At 43.4% G+C, this 19,056-nt stretch overlaps 1 protein-coding gene across 1 annotated transcript in view; it reads left to right on the top strand.

The window, feature by feature from the left end:
* The window catches only part of LIN37 (lin-37 DREAM MuvB core complex component), a gene marked incomplete in the record, with an annotated part of 817,002 nt that overhangs the window by 285,179 nt on the left and 512,767 nt on the right, over nucleotides 1-19,056 (top strand). Inside the window, 1 exon segment of the mRNA XM_044080439.1 lies at nucleotides 12,423-12,452. Within this exon segment, the coding sequence (XP_043936374.1) occupies nucleotides 12,423-12,452 (30 nt within the window).

The following is a 19,056-nucleotide window of genomic DNA, read 5'->3' as shown; positions in this document are numbered from 1 at the left end:
GTGTACCTAACTGGTTAGGATGGTACCGGGCATGTGAGCACCTTAGAAATAAAAGAGCAAGTGCAGAACAATGGAAGACTATTAACGGCAGTTAGCTATCCGCTGGTGTATGTGACTGAAATGCAGTAGATACGCCAATGTAACACAATATTCACAGTTGCCGAGTTTGGAGGAATTTCAACAGCTCATAACATCCAAGGTACCAAGCAGTTACAAACAAGCACAAGATTAAACAGTTTCCAACAAGCACTAGACATAATTGCAAGGCAGTTTCATTCAAACCAGCAGCAGAAGTTAGACATTTTACAAAATGCTGTACATTAAGCCTATGATCCTATGTAAGCAGGCTGTTTATGTCAGTAGTTTAAGCAGCAGTTAGACAATTTACACAACGCTGTAAAATAAGCCTACAAACCTATGTAAGCAGGCTGTTTATATCAGAGGTTTAAGCAGCAGTTAAGACATCCTACAAAAAATCGTAAAATAAGCCTACGATCCTATGTATGCAGGTATTTATATTAGTAGTTTAAGCGGAGTCAAATAAGCAGCTGAAACACTTACCGGCAAGTACAAAAGTGACCATTCTATGGGGCAGGGGTCTACAATAAAGATGGCACCTCATTCAGCACCACTAATTAAAGATTCCAGGGAAGAGTATGGGATAAAATGGGGGAGGGGATAGTGAGGGACTGCATGGAGGTGAGAAGAAGCACCAGGTATGTTGTAGAACCAGGATGGGGAAATGAGCAGCCGCCAGAATCAATCAGTGGCACAGTAGTGCACTTTCACACTGAGTTACTGGGATTCTCGAGTAAGTGTCTGCTAGGAGTTGGCAGCAGTCAGGAGCTATTAAGAGGGATGACTCTTTATTTCTAGTGACTTTAGTATAAGGCAAAAAGTAAAGGCAAATATCACAGAGCTCGAGAGCTATTTGGGTAAAATTTGGGGAATGGGTGGGATAGTAAGGTCCTATACTGCCAATTAGTGGTGTTTTCAAGGAATTGCAGTTGCTTTATTAAGTAAAGTAATGAGAGGGGATTTAAAAAGTATGGCGGTAATGGCCAGCTGATGTGCATGCCACAGGGAAAAATCTAGCATACAGTTAAACACTAACTAATCTGTTCAGAGGTACACAGCAAGTAAAACAATCACCTACACACTCAAGGTATTTTTTGAAACAAAATTCTTGGTGTAGTGTCTGTCCAGGAGATCTTCCTAAAGGACTGTAATCCCTGAATTGCAATGCAGATTCCACATTGTTGGTTAGGTTCTAGTTTTTCTACTATTAAGAAGTACAGATAGCAGCCATCTCCAATTTTCATGTTAGTAGTGATGATGCTCCCCTAACTTGTCTCAAGACTTCCAAGGCATTCCTCAAAGGTACTTTTTTGCTACATCCTCCAGTTTGGGATCCGGTTCCTCCCTGGGGTTTGCCACTTGTTTTGCTTGTCCTTGCAGGCCCACCATTTGAACCTTCAGCTACTTCTGACTTAAAGCTTCTGTCTTTGAAGACCGTGTTTTCTGTGGCTGTTACTTCGGCAAGAAGGGTTTCAGAGTTGAAAGCTATTGATTCTTTTCCTTACTTGATGTTCCAGAAAGACAAGGCTTCTCTCCATACAAACTCTTCCTTTCTAAAGTAGCTTCTGAGAATAATCTTAACAGTTCTCTTCATCTCCCTTTGTTTTTTTTCCCATTTTCTCCAACAAAGGCGAGTACTTTCTACATTGTTTGTGCATGCGTGGGTAATTGAGGTTTTATTTGTACCATACTAAAGCCTTTAGAAAATCCAGTTGGTTATTTGTCTCCTTTTCAAAATCTAGGCTGCGCTCACCTATGTCTAAAGTGACTGTATCCAAGTGGCTATCAGACTGTATTTTGTTTGCATATTATTTGATAGGTAAATCCCTTCCTTGCAGACCTTGGGGTCATTCTACCAGAGCTATGGCTACTTCTACAGCTTTGTTTTCTAGAATATCAGTGGATGAAATTTGTGCAGTTGTAATTTGGATGGGTCACCTCACTTTTATGTCACATTGTAAGATGGCTATTTAAACTAGATCCAGGGCTTCCTTTGTTTATACTGTGTTGTGGAATATCCTTCCTTGGTTCCTCCAGAGGAATTTTTCATGGCTGGGGACTCCGTCCCACAAGTTAAAGCCAGATGGGACAGACTTCGTATATGAAATGATGTACTTACCATAGCAGTAGATCCGTGTTGTCTTTCTCTGTCTGGTTTAGCCTTTTTCCCCCTCCTGCACCCACCTTGACTTATTATGGTGAACCTGTCTGAGATGGCTGGACAGTGGAGGCCGTTTATTCCTTTAACATGTAGTCCTGCGTTCTCTTTGGTTAGGGAAGTTTATTGTAAGTTAGAGTTTGCCTCTGAAACTATTTCCATCTGAGGAGTAAGGTGAGGAGCAGGGGATTGTAGGTAAGGGCGGCTGTGCCTGGTGAGTTCTAAATCAGAAGGAAATGGCCTGTGTCAGATCCGATAACCCACAGTTTGAACCAGATGGAGACAGACTACGTGGATGTGTCACTATGGTAAGCACATAACTGTTAATCTGAAGTAGTTAACTTAATTTTATCTGCAACCTGTTGGTATTTGGATCCATATCGGAATCCAGCCGGCAACTTTTAAAGCATCTGCTCTGAGCTGCAAGCTCCTCCCCCTTACCCATAACCATCTCCTACCTTCCCTCAGATCTCGTTTGCCGCTTCGTGCATCAGCATTGTGATCTCTGTAGCTCCAAGTGTTAGGTTATTAGTAAGTAAATGTTGGCGTTTTTTTGCTCTATTTAGTGAGAGTGTGCGGTCGTTTAGTTCACCCTTTCTCCCCCATTAGCTGTTCGTCGGTTTAAACTTAAAAAAAAAAAAAAGTTTGTTGTAAAGTAGTCTGGTAAGGCCCTCCCTATCCCTTAGGTGTGTGTGCTAGGGTGTTAGTTTTAAGTAGATTGGCTGTGTGTGTTAGTACTATGGCTGATCAGCCAAAGCCTACCTTCAAAAAATGCAGAGTGTGGCCATAAGCTTTCTCCGGCCGATGGCCACACTCTGTGTGTAATTTGCCTGGGTGTTCCCCATCTTTCCGTTGAGTGCAGCGTGTGTGCTGGGTTTAACCCCAGGGACTTAAAAGAATGGAAGGCCAAACTAGTTGCAAAATGCCTTCTACCTGTTTCTTCCCTGGAGTCATCGGCCTCAGCTGCTCCAGCAGTTGCTCAACCACTCCTTCAGGCTGGGACTCACCCTCCCACTAGACCTGTTGAAGGGGAGGCCAAAAAGGAAAGGACAGGAAGAACAAGGACAGAGACAAGAGGGGGGATAGGCCCCGCAAACGGTCTCCAGAGCGCTAGCCCTTCCCTAGCCTGCCCTCTAAAGTATCTAGGCCTACAGCTCCTCTGCTCCATTCCCCGTGGTTCTCCGTGGAGCCAATAGAACCCTGGATCCGAGGCCTTCATTTAGGTAGTCACTACAACCAAGTTAGATCCAAGTCGGTCCCCTCCTCGTGCTTGACTCAGAGTCTATCGGAGTTGGATATGGACAGGATGATGAGGAGATTCATTCGGACCCAAATCCAAATGAGAGTCTTGCCAGGCCCCTCTTCCTCTGGAGGGGGGACCTCAATGCCCTTCTTTCATCCAATTTCTCCTTTCCCGATCCGGCCTGTGGTTTCGGGGTTTATGGATCCGAGGGGGTTCGCCGCTGACCATTCTTCCAACCTAGACTCCAGCGATTACCTTGAGTTCCTCGGATCGACCATTTCAGATCCGAGCAACTCTCGGTGCCGAGGACGGGGAGTCTGATCAAAAGGGATGGAGGTATCTTTGGGTCCAACTTTGTCGGATCCGAGCCATTCCTTCAGAGCTCTGGCTATTTCTGCCTTGTCCCTGATCCTCATGGTGGACACTGGGAGAGCTTCCTCCTTATTGGGTGCTAAGGAGGTGTGCTCTCCATTGGCGATCGACGTGGTGGAGAGGGTTTTCTCCCAAGGATCGAGACCCCAGCCTATTTCCTTGGATTCCGCCCAGACTGCCTTGGATTCGGTTACAACTTCCTTCAGCTTGTCCCAGGGGCAACCCGTGCTAGAGGACCCCCCAGGTGGTTCCCCTGGATGAACCCTCCCATCACTCACAAGCCCTCTTCAGCGAGTCCCACTGACATGGGTCCCCTTAAGCACATGTATAAAAGGAGGCACCTGGACGCCCCCAAGTCCCTGACAGAAGATACCGACTTGGATGAAGGAGAAGTTTCCCCCAGGTCGCCTCCCGAGGATGTCTCCTTTGGAGACATCATGGAAATCCTCCGCCAGAGGGGAGGTTGGTCAGCCTCAAAACCTTCTACGGATGAGTCAGTGTTCCTGGAAGTTTTTGGGACGGGCCCATCTATGTCCTGGGTGTCCCCGACTGTGGATCCCTTAGTGGATCTTATCACCATGCAGGCATGGAAGGAGCCTGACACCATAGAGCTGATACCGAAACGCCCGGACAGGATTCTCTCTCCACCCTCAGACAGACAGGCCTGGTACAAAGGATCCCCGGTGGATGCTATGGTGGTTGCAGCAGCCATCAAGAGGGAACTGGCACAGGAGAGTTCTTCGCTCCACCCTCCGGACAAGGAGTCTAAGGCAGTGGATCGATTTGGGAAGCGAGTGTTTTCCTCAGCGACGTTTTCCATCACAGCTCTGAGCTATTTGGCACACATTATATGACTGCAGCGAGACCTAGTCACGGAGTTCACTGAGTTGCCCCCAGAGTCTTTGTTGCCAGAGGACAAGCGCCTGTTCTCCGTGAAAATGTTGACTCTCAAACCAGTATCGAACACGTCCATGCGTTTCCTTTCTCATGCCACAGAAGGAGTGGCTAGGGTATCTGGGACTGGCTTGGCTATGAGGCGACACGCTTGTCTCAGGCTGTGTCAATTAGCGGACCCCTTCAAGGTGTCTTTCACAAATGCTCCCTTCAATGGTTCTTCTCTTTTTGGGAAGACAGTACGTGACACTCTGGTCCAGAGCGAAAAGGACAGGAAGACTTTGTCTGCCATTGGAGTCCGCTTCTGTAGCCCTCAAAGATCCTTTTCTAGGAATCAGAGAGGGCAAAAGAAGATGTGGTTCCGAAAATCGTAGTTTTCCTGGGACTCTCAGGATAACTCATTCCCTAGAGGCAGAGGGGGAACAGGACAGATGCTGCCTCGGAGGCAGGGGGGGGGGGCGAGGAACTTTGGGCATAGGGAGACCTTCTCGGACAGGCCCACTCAGCAGCCCTGAGGGGTTGCCCGACTGTCCTACTCTGGAGACAGTCGGGGGAAGGTTATCATTACACCCAACGGCTTAGTAGTCCATAACTGCAGATCGTTGGGTGCTTCAAATAATATCCAGAGGCTACACCATCCCATTTGTTACCCATCCCATCCAACCAAAGTGCCTCTCAGATGTCCCACCCACTCAAAGGGAGGCAGCAGCGCTAGAGGTTTCAAAGCTGCTTCGCAAACGAGCCATCGAACCAGTCCCTCCAGATCAGTCCGGATCAGGCGTTTACTCCAGGTTCTTTTTAGTGCCAAAAAGATGGGGGGACATCAGGCCCATTTTGGACCTGTCAACCTTGAACCTGGCTGTAGCCAAGCAGGAATTCCGGATAGTCACCCTGCAGTCCATTCTACCTTATCTTTGGGAATGTGACTGGATGTGCTCGATAGACCTCCAGGATGCTTACTACCACATCAAGATTTGCAGAAGCTCCAGGAGATTCCTTCGTTTCCGGCTGGGAGCCAATCATTTCCAGTTCAGAGCCCTACCCTTCGGTCTCACCACAGCCCCCATTGTGTTTACTAAGGTAATGGCAGTTGTAGCGGCTCACCTGAGTCTTCAGGGAATTCAGATATTTCCTTACCTAGATGATTGGCTCCTCGCTGTTTCCACCAAGCGTCTTCTTTGCATAGCCAGAGACTCCTTCCTTCATCTTGCAATCCAGCTAGGGATTACCATCAATGTTTCCAAGTCTCTCTTGGACTTTATCGGGGCACGGCTGGATACTCTCCAATTGAAAGGCTTGTTAACTCCAGCCAGGGTCCAGAGCTTACGGGCCCATATATCAGTGATCTGTGGCCCCAGGCTACCAAAGGCAGGCGATGTTCTCTGAGCCCTAGGCTCTATGGCCGCTGCAGTCTCGATCCTCCCCTGTGCATGTCTTCACATGCGTGTTCTTCAGTGGATGCTGGCCGTAAATTGGTCTTGGTTAGATCTCCCCATGGATTACCCAATTCAAATCAGCAAAGCCTGCAGGGCATTATTTCTCTGGTGGCTCTAATCGCTGGAGACCTTAGCAGGACGGCCGTTTGTTTCACCCACAGCCCAAGCCACAGTGACCATGGACACCTCCCAGCTCAGGTGGGGGGGGCATTATTTGGGGAGGACGGTCCAAGGCACGTGGTCCCAGATCGAGAACAGATTGCATATCAGTGTTCTGGAGATGAAAGCAGTGCTTTTAGGGTTGCAAGCCTTTCACACTGTTCTTCCTCTGGGGATTATTGCAGTTCAGTCAGACAACATGTCGGTTGTCTGGTACATCAACAAACAGGGGGGAACCAGATCTTACCCTATGTGTCACAAGGCCATGAGAGTGTGGGAGTGGGCAATCTCCACCATTCGATTTCTAATTGCAACGCACATCCCAGGATGCTTCAACATTTTAGCGGACAGATTGAGTTGGGCTATTCTAATGCCATACGAGTGGTCTCTGAAACAATCGATAGCGGAGGAGATCTTTCTTGCGTGGGGTCAGCCTTGCTGCGATCTCTTTGCATCTCCTTCCAACGCGATGTGCAGCCAGAGACGCTCTAGTCCATGCTTGTTACCTCTTATTCCGAAGTTTCTTCAGAAAGCTTGTTGACTGGTGTGCAAAGTGATCCTCATTGCCCCATTCTGGCCTCGTCAGGTGTGATTCCCCTTCCTCTGGTCTCATGTTCTAGCTCCTCCGTGGATTCTGAATCCTTGCCCTGATCTCATCTCTCATCCCTTGGGCACTTGTCCGCCCAACCTGGACAGCCTCAAGCTGATGGCTTGGTTGCTCCAGTTCCCTTGATTGCCAGGACTCCTGGTCTTCTTCGGTAAAAACTATTCTGGTGGCGTCCCATAAGGCCTCCACTAGGAAGATTTACCCCAGCAAATGGAAACGATTCTCTATTTGGGCTTCTCAGAGGGACCTAGATCGCTTTACAGCCCCTGTTTCTGCAGTGTTGGGTTTTTTAGCAGATATTTTTCAAAAAGGGGCTAGTTCCTCTATGGTCAAAGTGCAACTGGCAGCTATCTCTAAACTTCCATGTTGGCGAAAACATGAATGTCCTGGCCTCTTCGAGACTGTCTAACGCCTTTCTTAAAGGCACCTTTCTTTTACGCCCTCCAATTAAGGACTACGTTCTTCTTTGGGACCTTACCTTGGTTCTGCAGGCTCTAGTTGCTCCTCCCTTTGAACCTGCAGCATCAGTAGATTTGAAGTTCTTATCCTGGAAGACAGCCTTCCTAGTGGCCAATACGTCGTCTAGGAGAGTTTCTGAGATTCAAGCTTTGTCTGCCGTGCCCCCTTACTTGATCTTCCATAAGAACAGGGTCTCGCTCCGCACGAACCCTTCTTTCTTACCAAAAGTAGCTTCTGAATCAAACATTAATCAAACAATTAACCTGACTGTTTTCTTTCCAAATTTTCAGAACAAGGGTGAATATAAGCTACATTTGCTAGATGTTCATAGACAGCTTTGTTTTTATTTATGCAGAACTAAGCCCCTTCGTAAGTCTGACCAGTTATTTGTGTCCTTCTCTAAACCCTTTTCTCCAAGGTTTCCTTAGCTAGATGGATAACACAATGTATTTTGCAAATTTATAAAGACAAAGGTCTGTCCCCACCTGGTCCTGTTAAAGCTCATTCTACCAGATCTATGGCAACTTCTGCTGCTTTTTGGTCTAGGGTTTCACTGGATGACATTTGTGCGGCAGCAACTTGGGCAAGGTCGCATACCTTAATTTCTCATTATAAGTTGGATTTGATCTTCAGAGGGAGAGCAGAGGGAGAAGTATCCTGCGGCTCTGCGGTGCTCAGGAATATCCTTCCATGAGGGCCTCCCAGGTGTTTTAGTAGCTGGGGACTCTGTCCCACTGGTTGCAGATAAAATGAAGTTAACTACTTCAGATATAGAAGTTATGTACTCATCATAACGTTCCATCTGAGTAGTTATACTTCATTTTTCTGCAACTGTCCCACCCGCCTTCCCCCGAACCTGTTCTAGTTTTGTTATAAAATTGAGTTGCTGATTGGTTGAGTAGTGGCAAACTCGATTTGAAGGAAAGTAAGGGATGATGATGGGTTATGGGTAAGGAGGAGGAGCCTGGAGCTTGGAACAGATGCTTGAAAAGTTGCCGGCTCGGATCCAAATACCTACAGGTTGCAGAAAAATGAAGTATAACTACTCAGATGGAACATTATGGTGAGTACATAACTTCTTTTTTAACTAGGGTAGAGCACTGATCCACATGCTTCTTTTTCAGAGACAGCCCAGTATCATTGTGTGATTAAGTGATCTGATCAGTCGCTCAGTAAGCCAATGACTCATAGATGACCCTCTTGGTACTCCCATCTAGGGACTTCCTGGGAGGAGAGACTGCTATGGTCATCATCTTGGATGCAATATTTAGAGTGACCATAAATTGAAAAGAAGTCCTTTTTGTTCCCTGCTCAAAGGAACTCCTTGTTTAGGGCAGTGTTAGTTACTCTTTACTGTAAGTTATTCCTTCTCTTGCATCCTGGGTGAAGATGCCATGCAAAGGCTATGCTCAAACTGTTATAACTTCAGCGTGAAACTAACTACAGTTTTTGTCGTGCTGTCACATGTCTGTGGATTTTGGTGTTACATTAGACTGTGAGATCTGTGGTTTTACAGCCACCACAAGTTCACAGATGTAATTTTTGTGCCACACCGGTGTCACCATGTGCTGGTGTGATGGAGAATGCCCATTAGTCACTAATGGGTCTTCCCTTTTTGCTGCAAAACATTTTGCAAATTCTGATAGGTGCTTTTTTGTAGGTTAAGGAACCCGTCTAAGGTTCCATGTAGTACAAGTAGTGTGATTGCCCCCTGGAGAGGGACTGCACATTAGTCACTTGGAGCTATGAATTCTATGATTGATACTTTTCTTAGAGGCCTTGGAGGTGAAGCTGCTTTAGGGGCATGTCCTGATTCGGTCAGACAAGAAGTCCATCATGTGATACTTAACAAACAATGGGAGTACAGCATTATACCCCTTTGCTGTAGAATTGCTTGTTTGGCATAGATCCATAGATAGGAGCATCACTGTTTCAGTGGCTCATAATTCAAGGGATGTGAATGAACTGGTATATGCTTTGAGCAGAATTCCCAGTCCCTTTCAAGAGTTGTGGAATCAGAAGCCATAAATGGGCAGTATATTGCCAAAGCTGAGTTCAACACACCAACCTCTTTGTTATTCAGGAGAAGATGCCCCCCTCCTTTTTTCTTTTTTCCCTGGAGCAAGCAGGACAAAGATGTATAAGTGGTGCATACATTCTCTGTCCAGTGACAGACTCCTCTGTGTATGCATGCCTGACAGTTTTGTGTCTTATTGCAAAATTCAAGAAAAGGTGATGCTTGTCACTGCTTGACAACCAAGAAAGTCATGGTATCAGACTCCAAGTAACAAAGTGATGCAGGAAACCGTTCTGATATTTGCTAAGGATGCCTACCATAGTTGGGATAGCAGCTGGCTCCACCTTAGAGATTGGCTGCATATGTAGACAACCCCCACTTATCTTGCTGAATTTCCATGGGTCTTGCAGGTAAATTAGTCTGCTAAGAAGCCTTTCAGTTGGCAAAATTATGCCTCCAAGTAGAAACTGCTCTTGGTTTGGGTGGCATAACACTAGTACTTAGTCCATTAGCTTGTAAGTTATTTTGACATATTTCAGATGAAAAATATTTGGACCTAGGTTATTAATGCATTAAGGTGCATATAGCAGCTGCTGCTGTGCATCATGTCTTTGTCGGGCAAGATTGTATCTTAGCAATAGTAGATCGTATTTCCCAAAAAGTGCAGTATCATTATTGTTCTTTGAAGAATCTCTCCATGGTTGACATACTTGTTCATCCATGGTTTGAGCCTGGTAGCTCAGTGGTATTGAAATTTGGATAATGGAAAACTTGTTTGCTAGTGGTCATCACTTCTATTTCAGACTTATGAACTTCGAGGCGTTATTGGTGTAGAATCACAGCTCATCTTTCACAAGGATAGGTTGTTCCTTGGGATGAATGGACATTTCATCCCAAAGGTGGTTTGAAACATTTCTCTGAACCATCCCATCCATTTTCTGGTTTAATTTGCAGCAGGCAAAAATGTGAAGGGGGGGGGGGTCCTTCATGCAACATGTCAGTTCAGGTGTTGCTATTTGAAAGTGATGTGGTACTTTAGGAACACCAACTGGGTTGTCTTTTTACAGAAAATTGAAGAGCTTCTATTTGCCAGGCATCCACTTTCCAAGTGGATTGCTAGTTGCATTGTCTTTTGCCATCAGTGTGCCTAAGCCCATTCATGGTTCACCAGACACCAGTACTTTCCTCAAGAATGTTTGTCTAGCAGACCTCGTTTCCACAAAAACTTGGTCTCTGCACAATTTCATCAAGTATTATTGTACATTTCAGAAGTCTGTGTTCCAATGATTGGCTTTCTGAACTCTGGGCTTGTATGATGCTATACTGTCTTCCAATTTGGTAGTTGTTGCTTGAGATTTAACCCAACCAAGGAATGACTAAGAAGGGTCCTCAACATTAGATGGAATTTACTTAAAGTATCAGTTGTCTACAAGATGACTTTCCTTAATGGGTTTAGAATGCAATTCCCCTTGTAGATGGACAGTTTTTTTTCTGATGACTGCAGCATTGCGAGTTCCTTGTAATACAGACAAGCATATAGTCTTACCGCTTGTTTAATCATCTGTCAGATTAACCTTATTTTTCATTTCCAAGAAGGTGTTTTAGTGTGATATGACGGGAAGTTGCAGGCTTTGGGAAAATGGGTGCTTTTTTACCAGGTTCATAGCGTGTACCAGTACAGGTTCACAGACATCCCCAATCATGGGATTTTACAGAAAATACCATGTCAGGATTGGGGGGGGGGTGTCATAGAAATACACAGACCCATCCAAGACTGTCCGCTTTACAAATCTACTAATATGGTCAGAACATGCCTGTAATATTTGTACTGAAGTTGCTACTAGTAAGTAGTTTTGTTTTATGTTATCCATTGCTTTACCATACTCTGTAAAGAATAAAGGGGGATAAGACTGGTCTGGTATATTGACTGAAATACATGGACAGCACTGTTTTATGGGAACAGAAAGTATGACTATGTAAAGACTACAGATTTTGTGATCTGTGAACATGAAAATGGCATAGCCTGTCAGAAGTTTTTAAAAGCAGGTTTTCATATCCTGAGTAAAGCTTAGCTGGCATGTGCTCTGTACTTGGACTATGGCAACATTGTTAACATCCTTTAGAAATGTACCTTGAAACATATCTTTGCTGCAAAAACAGTCTTCAATCAAATCTTTCTCTAAATGTCACAAATATTGTATGATAGTTAATGGGAAGAGCTTTCTTTGCCAAGTAATACTTTGAGCTCTCTTGCCCTAAGGATTTCTTTCAAATTCTGTGCATTATGGTTTTACTTTGCTGCTCTTTGAGTTTCATAAATCTGGGTCATCTTCTGTGAGCACCTCATAGTAGATGCAGTCTGAACTGAACTGCTTATTCAAGCAATACTCAAAAGTGTATGATACTTGGCATAATGCTGCATGTTTGAAGAGTCTTTTCCAACAGATTTTTTTTTAACTTTTCTTCATTTTTCCAACCAGATCTACATGGCCTTCACTGATGCTAAGGGAATAATAGTTTTGATCTTTTCAAGTACAGTGACTGTCAAGTTGACTCATAACAGCCCAGTGGGGCTAACATACATTAAGTTAGTAAACAACTGGAAAAACTGAAATGAGTTTGTCAGGTGTCATCCCTTTTATAATGACAACAACAGAAAGCTAACTTTTGTGGTAGTGGTGCTAGGAGAAAGACCTAAACCTGGAGTAGTAAAAGCTCTGTAATGTAGCTTGCTGAAGAGATCTCCAGGTTTTGATGTTAAGGAAAGTACTTCAGGATGTGGTAAGTAAAGTCTTACAAGTATTTGAATAGTTCATACTTTTGACCACAGGGTCTACGTTCCTGCAGTCTATGCATATAGATCAGTTAAACTTGAGTGAACCAGAAAAATCACAGTGATCGAGAAATTTTATGTCTAACACACAACCACCATCACTTGTAATTAGAAGGTAACAAGCTGATTTCTTTGATGTTAATTTTATGTTTTCCCCCCTTATCAGAGATTGTTCCCCTACTGGAGCAGGAAAAAGGTAAGAATTTATGTCACTCTTCAATTAGTACATTTGTAAAATTGATTTTGCTGTTCTTTTTGTTCCAAATACTCAGAAATGTCTTGCACTAGAATGCTAGATACATGTAGAAATGATGGGAGAGAGCACTGTGTTCACACATGCAACTGCAGTAGTTGACTAAACAATCGTAGAACACTAAAGTTGCAAAATTTTGTTAATTCACTGCTTTTGACTGTAGTGACTCTTGAATATTTATGCACACAAATATTTGAGGTACTCTTCTTATGAAGTTAAGTTGTGAAACTTTTTCTCAGAAGCTAGTGTTATGTAAAAGTTGTAAATATCTATTTGCATTGTTAAAATAACCGTAATAACAGTAACTGTTTTAATAAAGAAATAAGTAGCTGTTTTCATACACTGCTCTGAAAGAATTTGCTTTATGAGAGGTTTAACTGGTTTGCAGTTCACGTTGACTAGCTAGCACTTTGTGGTCAGACCTGTGAAGTAATTGCATCAAGGCATGACCTGCCTGCAAATGCATGTACTGTTAATTTCCTTTCCATTGTTTAATCACCTCACTCACACTATACACACTGTGTGACTTTGCATGGTCCTGATATCAATAGGATCAAACTGCATGTTTGTACAGCACGCAAATAATTGTAGTACAATTTATTTTATTCCTATCTTCCTCTGGCTCACACTTTTCTGTTGCTGGTATAGTAGCCTTTTTATTTCAGTGTACCAAACTGGCAACATGATGCTAAGGTATAGTGTTCTGTATATAAAGTTAAATGTGCTGAGGGTGTCGCATTGTGGAATAGGAAGCCCACCTACTCTTCACTTTTGAAATGCGCTGATGTTCAACAAGAGCACTACCTTACTGACACTTGGGTAGTAGTGCCCTGCTACCCTCCTCTGGCAGTCTACTAGAGCCCAAAGGGCCTCCTAATGCTGTTTGTGGATGTGATGGACCAGTCACCTGGCAGTACAGGGACTGCCTTGCAAGCCCACAAACAGGACCTTTACAGTTTTCTGGTACTATAGTAAGAGGAGGATCTGAGATGACTACTTTAATAATTGGCTTAGTTTCTGGTGTCTTTCTAAGGGAGAGCAGTATTTGTTAGGATGGAAAGAGATGGTCAACTGACTACGCTGCTTTGCCAGGTATAGTATGCATCTCTGCCGTCTAAGCTTTCAAATGTTAGCAAAACATTGTCCTCCCCATACTGCCTTTTTTAGGCAGTGCCACACTGAAAGTACTTCTGACATAGCAAATCAAAATCAAGAAACTGTAAAGGTGTTACTGCTCAGTGCTAGGAGTCTAAACAAGAAACTACACTCCCTACAAGCTCTCCTCACCCTAGAAAATGCTGCTGCAGAGAGCACACAGGCAGTTGTTGTGTCTTTCGGCTTTTCCCAATTAGGGGTCGCCACAACGGAACTCCGGTCTGTTAATGATTGGCAGTAGATTTTTACGTGCCTAGTTGCCAGCCCTGACGCACAACCTTCAATGAAGGTACGCCCATTCACGCATGTCTCCACACAGAAGACGCTCTAGCTGAGAATCGAACAGGACAACGTCTTACTGTGAGGCAACAATGCTACCGCAGCATCACCACCGCAGTCTAGAGAGCACACAGGCAGTGCAGTGCTATAATGCCTGCCATACATTTATACCAGCTACTACACAGACAGGGGACTAAAGGTGGAGGTGTCTTGATTTACATAAGAAATAAATATGCCTCACGGCTGGTCAACAGGGTGATGCACTTGAGCTACTCCACATTCAGATCACTATAGGCAAAATCACATGCCATTTCCTTGCAAGCTATAGGACACATGAAACCCATAACATGTATTAAATTTTATTGGAAACACTCACCATCCAACCCAGTACTGTATTCATGGATGACTTTAATTACTCTGCTATCAGCTGGGAGTCGTATACGACACTAAACATGGAGGCACAGAGATTCCTGGGTTTTGTAAACACAAGCTTCCTGAACCAGATTGTCAATATGCCAACCAGGGGCGTAAGCATACTGGATGTGGGTCTTCACTAATATGTGAAAGTACTGCACACCTCCCAATACAATGTTTTCTCTGATAAGGTCAGATGACAAAGTAGTCTCCTTTTGAAGTAAAAATAAAGCCCGGAACCCCAACTAACCCTGGAATGTTGAGGAAATGTTCTAAAGCTAACTTCCGACTATTAACTAATAACCTGGCACAATTTCAAGCCTCCATAAACCCTGAGAACAGTGTCCCCTCTGATGAACTGTTCACAGAAACCCTATACAAGCATGTTAATAGCTGCATAGACACAGCTGTACCCACCAGGAAGAAGTGGAGAACTAACTCAAAAAACCACCCTTGTGGAATCACAACATCAGTAGGCTATATAGCAGAAGGAAGAAAATTGTGGCAAAAATTAGGAGGTGTAGGGCCCAGCAGGATAAAAGCACTCTCGGTAAACTAAACAAACAACTCAGAGGACAGACAGTCTGCTAAAGCCAAAGTTGGGGTAAATTTAGCCTCCCAGGCCAAAGACAACTACCAGGCATTCTGTAGCTATGTCCACAACCTCAAAGGCAATACACAATTGTGTGCAGAGTTTACTGTTAATGGAGCCACCTATATTGAGCCAGAAGATGTAACAAACCTACTGGCAGTCAAGTTCAGCTCTAACTTTACCCCTCTCTCCCCTCAGGAAATATCATCCGTGCTGTATCTAAGGCCAAGAGCAATTGAATGGCTCCGACAATATCCCACGATGCCTTCTAGATAGCATGAACCATGACCTATCAGGCCATCTGGAACTGTTATAGCCTCCAAACAAGCTTTGTGCCTCACAAATGCAGAGCAGCAACAGTCATCTTTCTGTGCAAGGGTGGGCCGTCTACATACCCTGGAAACTACAGACCCACAAGTCTCCTGTGCAAAGCCATGGAAAGAATTATGATCAATAATGACATAGGAAACCTCTAAACACTGGACCTAACCCAGTTTGGTTTAGTCAAGAGCAGGACATGCCTACTGAACCTGGTGGACTTCTTTGAGAAAGGTACCAAAGTAATGGATGAGAGTAAAATGGTTCACACTTCTTACCTTGACCTGGTGAAGGCATTTGGCGCAATACCCAGCTCTGGCATTGTTAAACTCTAATGGTTACCCTTATGTCACCTGGTGGATAGCCAGCTGGCTCGCAAACAGGACCCAGGAAGTTGGAACTTGGGGGGGGTCCACCTGTACAAAGAGGCCAGACACAAGCGGAGTCCCCTAAGGGATCTCTGCTGGGACCACTCCTTTCTGACATTTACTTCTCTAAAGTCAAGGGCCTCTGGCTGACCAAAATAAGAGCAGTCATAAGAGTTCCCACCAACACTAATGTTCTCCAGGAAGGGCTGACACAGACAAATAAGTTGTGTCGAAGCCATGCCATGGACTAAAACTAAATGCCAAGAAATGCATAACAATATCCTTTGTAAAGTCATCCACCCCTGGTAACGATCATATTGACAACACACCCCTAAGAGTTGACCCAGCAATCTAGGACTTGAGGGGGACACATAGACAGTAAGCTAACAGTAGTGAGGGAATTATTCTATGGTGTGTAACTTGTAAACCAAATGTATGGCATCTAGGTCCAAAGAGCTCATTGTTCCCCTGTATTCAGCATTCATCAGACCTATACTTGAATACAATTCCCCCTTTGGTATGCACTTACTCAGTCACGCCCCTCAGTTGGAATGTCCACAGAAGTTCCTCACTAAAAGAATACATGGCATAAATAATATGCCCTGTACAAACTGTCTCAAAGCCCTATCCCTGTATTCTGTCTTGTACAGGCTGTTGAGGGGAGATCAATGCATGGCATACAAGGCATTGTCAGACCCCCAGCCTAATGGACCTCCTGCATATCCGCAAAACAAACAGCACCAGAATTACCTGTTCTAAAGACTTAACCTTGTCTGTGATATAAATATGTCCCGCTAGAGAGACGGGTATATATTCCAGGGACTACCCCATCTCTGGAACAGGCTCCCCATCCATGTTAAGCAGAGTTCCTATCTAACACAATTCAAGTGCAACATGGAGAATTACATGGGTAACAGGATCTTCATCCCTGGTGTAGCACCTGTCTCTCTAATGGACACAGGCAGCCTGTAACTAAATCTAATCCTCTGTGTTTTACCAGAAAAAAAAATCAAACTTTTGCATGGGAGGCATTGCAAAAAATATGAGGTAAAATCAAGTATAGTTGAGAGCTCTAGGAAATTTAATTTCACTTTGCAAGACATGGAGGTGAGGCTCCAAGGCCCCTGCTTGTAAATATTTCATCTACCAAGCCCCTGCATACACTTTTACCAAGGGCACCAGAACTTGTCAGAGATTTAAGATGCATGGCTAGGTTTAAAAAGGCCCTTGTGGTCATTAGCTAAGTACACGCCTGTGAACCCCTCTGTTGGAAGACTGCTCCATATTACTCTGGATCTCTTCAGTTGCTGAGCTACAATAAGATACCCTTTTGAATGTTTATTTCCTCCCTCTGCCTTTTTACTATTGGTGCTTGAGTAGTAAATTCTTTTGCTTTGCTTGTTTTTTCTGATTGGGAAATATATGTGCTTGGAACTTTACTTTACCTGCAATGTAAGGCTTTGTTATAAGCTTTATTTGAAAGTTTTGACAGGAAAACATGCTGATTTTGCAGTTTTTAGGGTTATGATTATTTATGGTGATAGAGCAGGTTTACAGCATTTTATTTTATTTTTTTCTTTTTCATTCAGGTCGCAATTTTCTTGCTGTTTTGAATGGCTAGTACCTTCTGACAGGAATTTTTCTTAAGTTTATGCTGTATTTCTTGTCTAAAGCTATTTTGTCCTATTTCTAATCATTTGGGGCTTAAACTAGTTTTTTTTATTATTAAAATTGGAGGCTTCTTTAAGATGTTTTTGTAATTTGAAATGGGTTACTGAAATGACTTCTTTTTATTCAGTGTAGTGCAGGGATGTAGCCAGTTTTTCTCAGTGTATACTGTAAGGTCCTGCTCTGCTACCCTCCCCCTCCCACATCAGTGTTGTTGGTGTTGGTCCACCCCCTGTAGTCAGGGGTAGCAGAGATCCATGGTGCTTTCCCAGTGCCATCTTGTTCCCCTTGCTTTGCCCACATCATGTCTCCCCATGTCATTCAAATTATTGTTATTATTATTGTTATTATTTTCTCAGTCTGTCTTGATCTTTAGGTTTTTACTACATCCTTTCAACATACTGTAACTGGCTAAAAGTCCAGTATAACAGCTCTGAAGTAAATTAAGTTGGGGGCAGTTATATATGTTCTGAGATGCATTTCAGAGCATTTTATATATCCTTTTGATCTAATTGTGGCCTGAGGAAATATCATGACAAAGGAACAGCATTCAGTCTTATTTTTATCCTTTCAAGGAAGAAAGAATTTATGGCCAAGGTTTAATTTTCAACTCTGATTCAATTCTGACAAAATAGTAGCTCTGAATTAGCAGAGAAGACAAATTATTGTGGAGATACACAAAATCATATCTGGGAATACTGCCTGCTCCACCTGCCAAACATTAATGAATAAATGAATTTATTTTATTTATTTATGTATTAATTTAATTACGTTAATCACCATTTGGGAATCCTTTTGGTGTTAGATTGAGATGAAAGTGAAGAAACAAAACTTCAGTTGTATGTTTCAAGAAGCAAACCTTCCATCATCTTTGCTAAATAATGGGGCAAAAGTACATAAATGACCCAAATTGGGGACAGTTTTTATATTACTGTAATTCACCTTAAAATTTAATGTAATAAAAGATTTGTGGCAACATACATTTTCTGAAGAAAAAGTATGATACTCTAATTGCTAGCATTATTAACTGAATGTAATCCTCAAGAGTTTTACCAGAAAAAAAATCAAACTTTTGCATGAGAGCTAATTCAAAAATGAGGTAAAATCAAGGTTATCTGAGCTCTAATAAATTTAATTTCACTTTGCAAGATGTGAAGGTGAGGCTAATACCTCTAAACCTCTCAGCTTTCAAAATCACAGCAGGGACCATAAAAAATCATAGCAGATGGTCCAAAATCATAGTGCCTAAAATTTGCATTTGTGTAAATTTTATGCCGGAGGGTAGCTGGACATAATGCATAAATTTGCCTTCTTGGGGCCACAACCTATGAAAGTTAGACCCTTGTGGTGATAATAGATTCACATCTACATAGCCATACAAGAAAAAAATGCATCTTTACTGCACTGTGACTTTACACCTGCTTACTGCCATACAATACAAAACAGCTTGGAGACGGACCATGACCACCCTTGCAATCAAGAGTCGCATGAAATACCAAACCACACAGCAGTAAACCAATGTGTTTTTCATAGTTGGCAAGCCCCAAACCCTTTTCAGTTCAGTGTATTAATTCCACTATTACTACTCTGGAGAAAAAAAACACACACACACACAAAACGTACACACAGTAAATACACATACATGAGTGCAATTTCACAGCCTAACTCCTATGATAGGAGTCATAGTTATGGAAACGTTAACATTTTAGAACTGGGAACAAGAGACTGAAGACTGACAAGCCACACATCAGAC

The sequence above is a fragment of the Protopterus annectens genome, chromosome 8.part0 (assembly GCF_019279795.1).
Source record: "Protopterus annectens isolate FY-2018-M chromosome 8.part0, PAN1.0, whole genome shotgun sequence".
NCBI classification, from domain to species: domain Eukaryota; kingdom Metazoa; phylum Chordata; order Ceratodontiformes; family Protopteridae; genus Protopterus; species Protopterus annectens.
The sequence above is the reverse complement of the archived record's forward strand: the minus strand, read 5'-3'. Positions and strand labels throughout refer to the sequence as shown.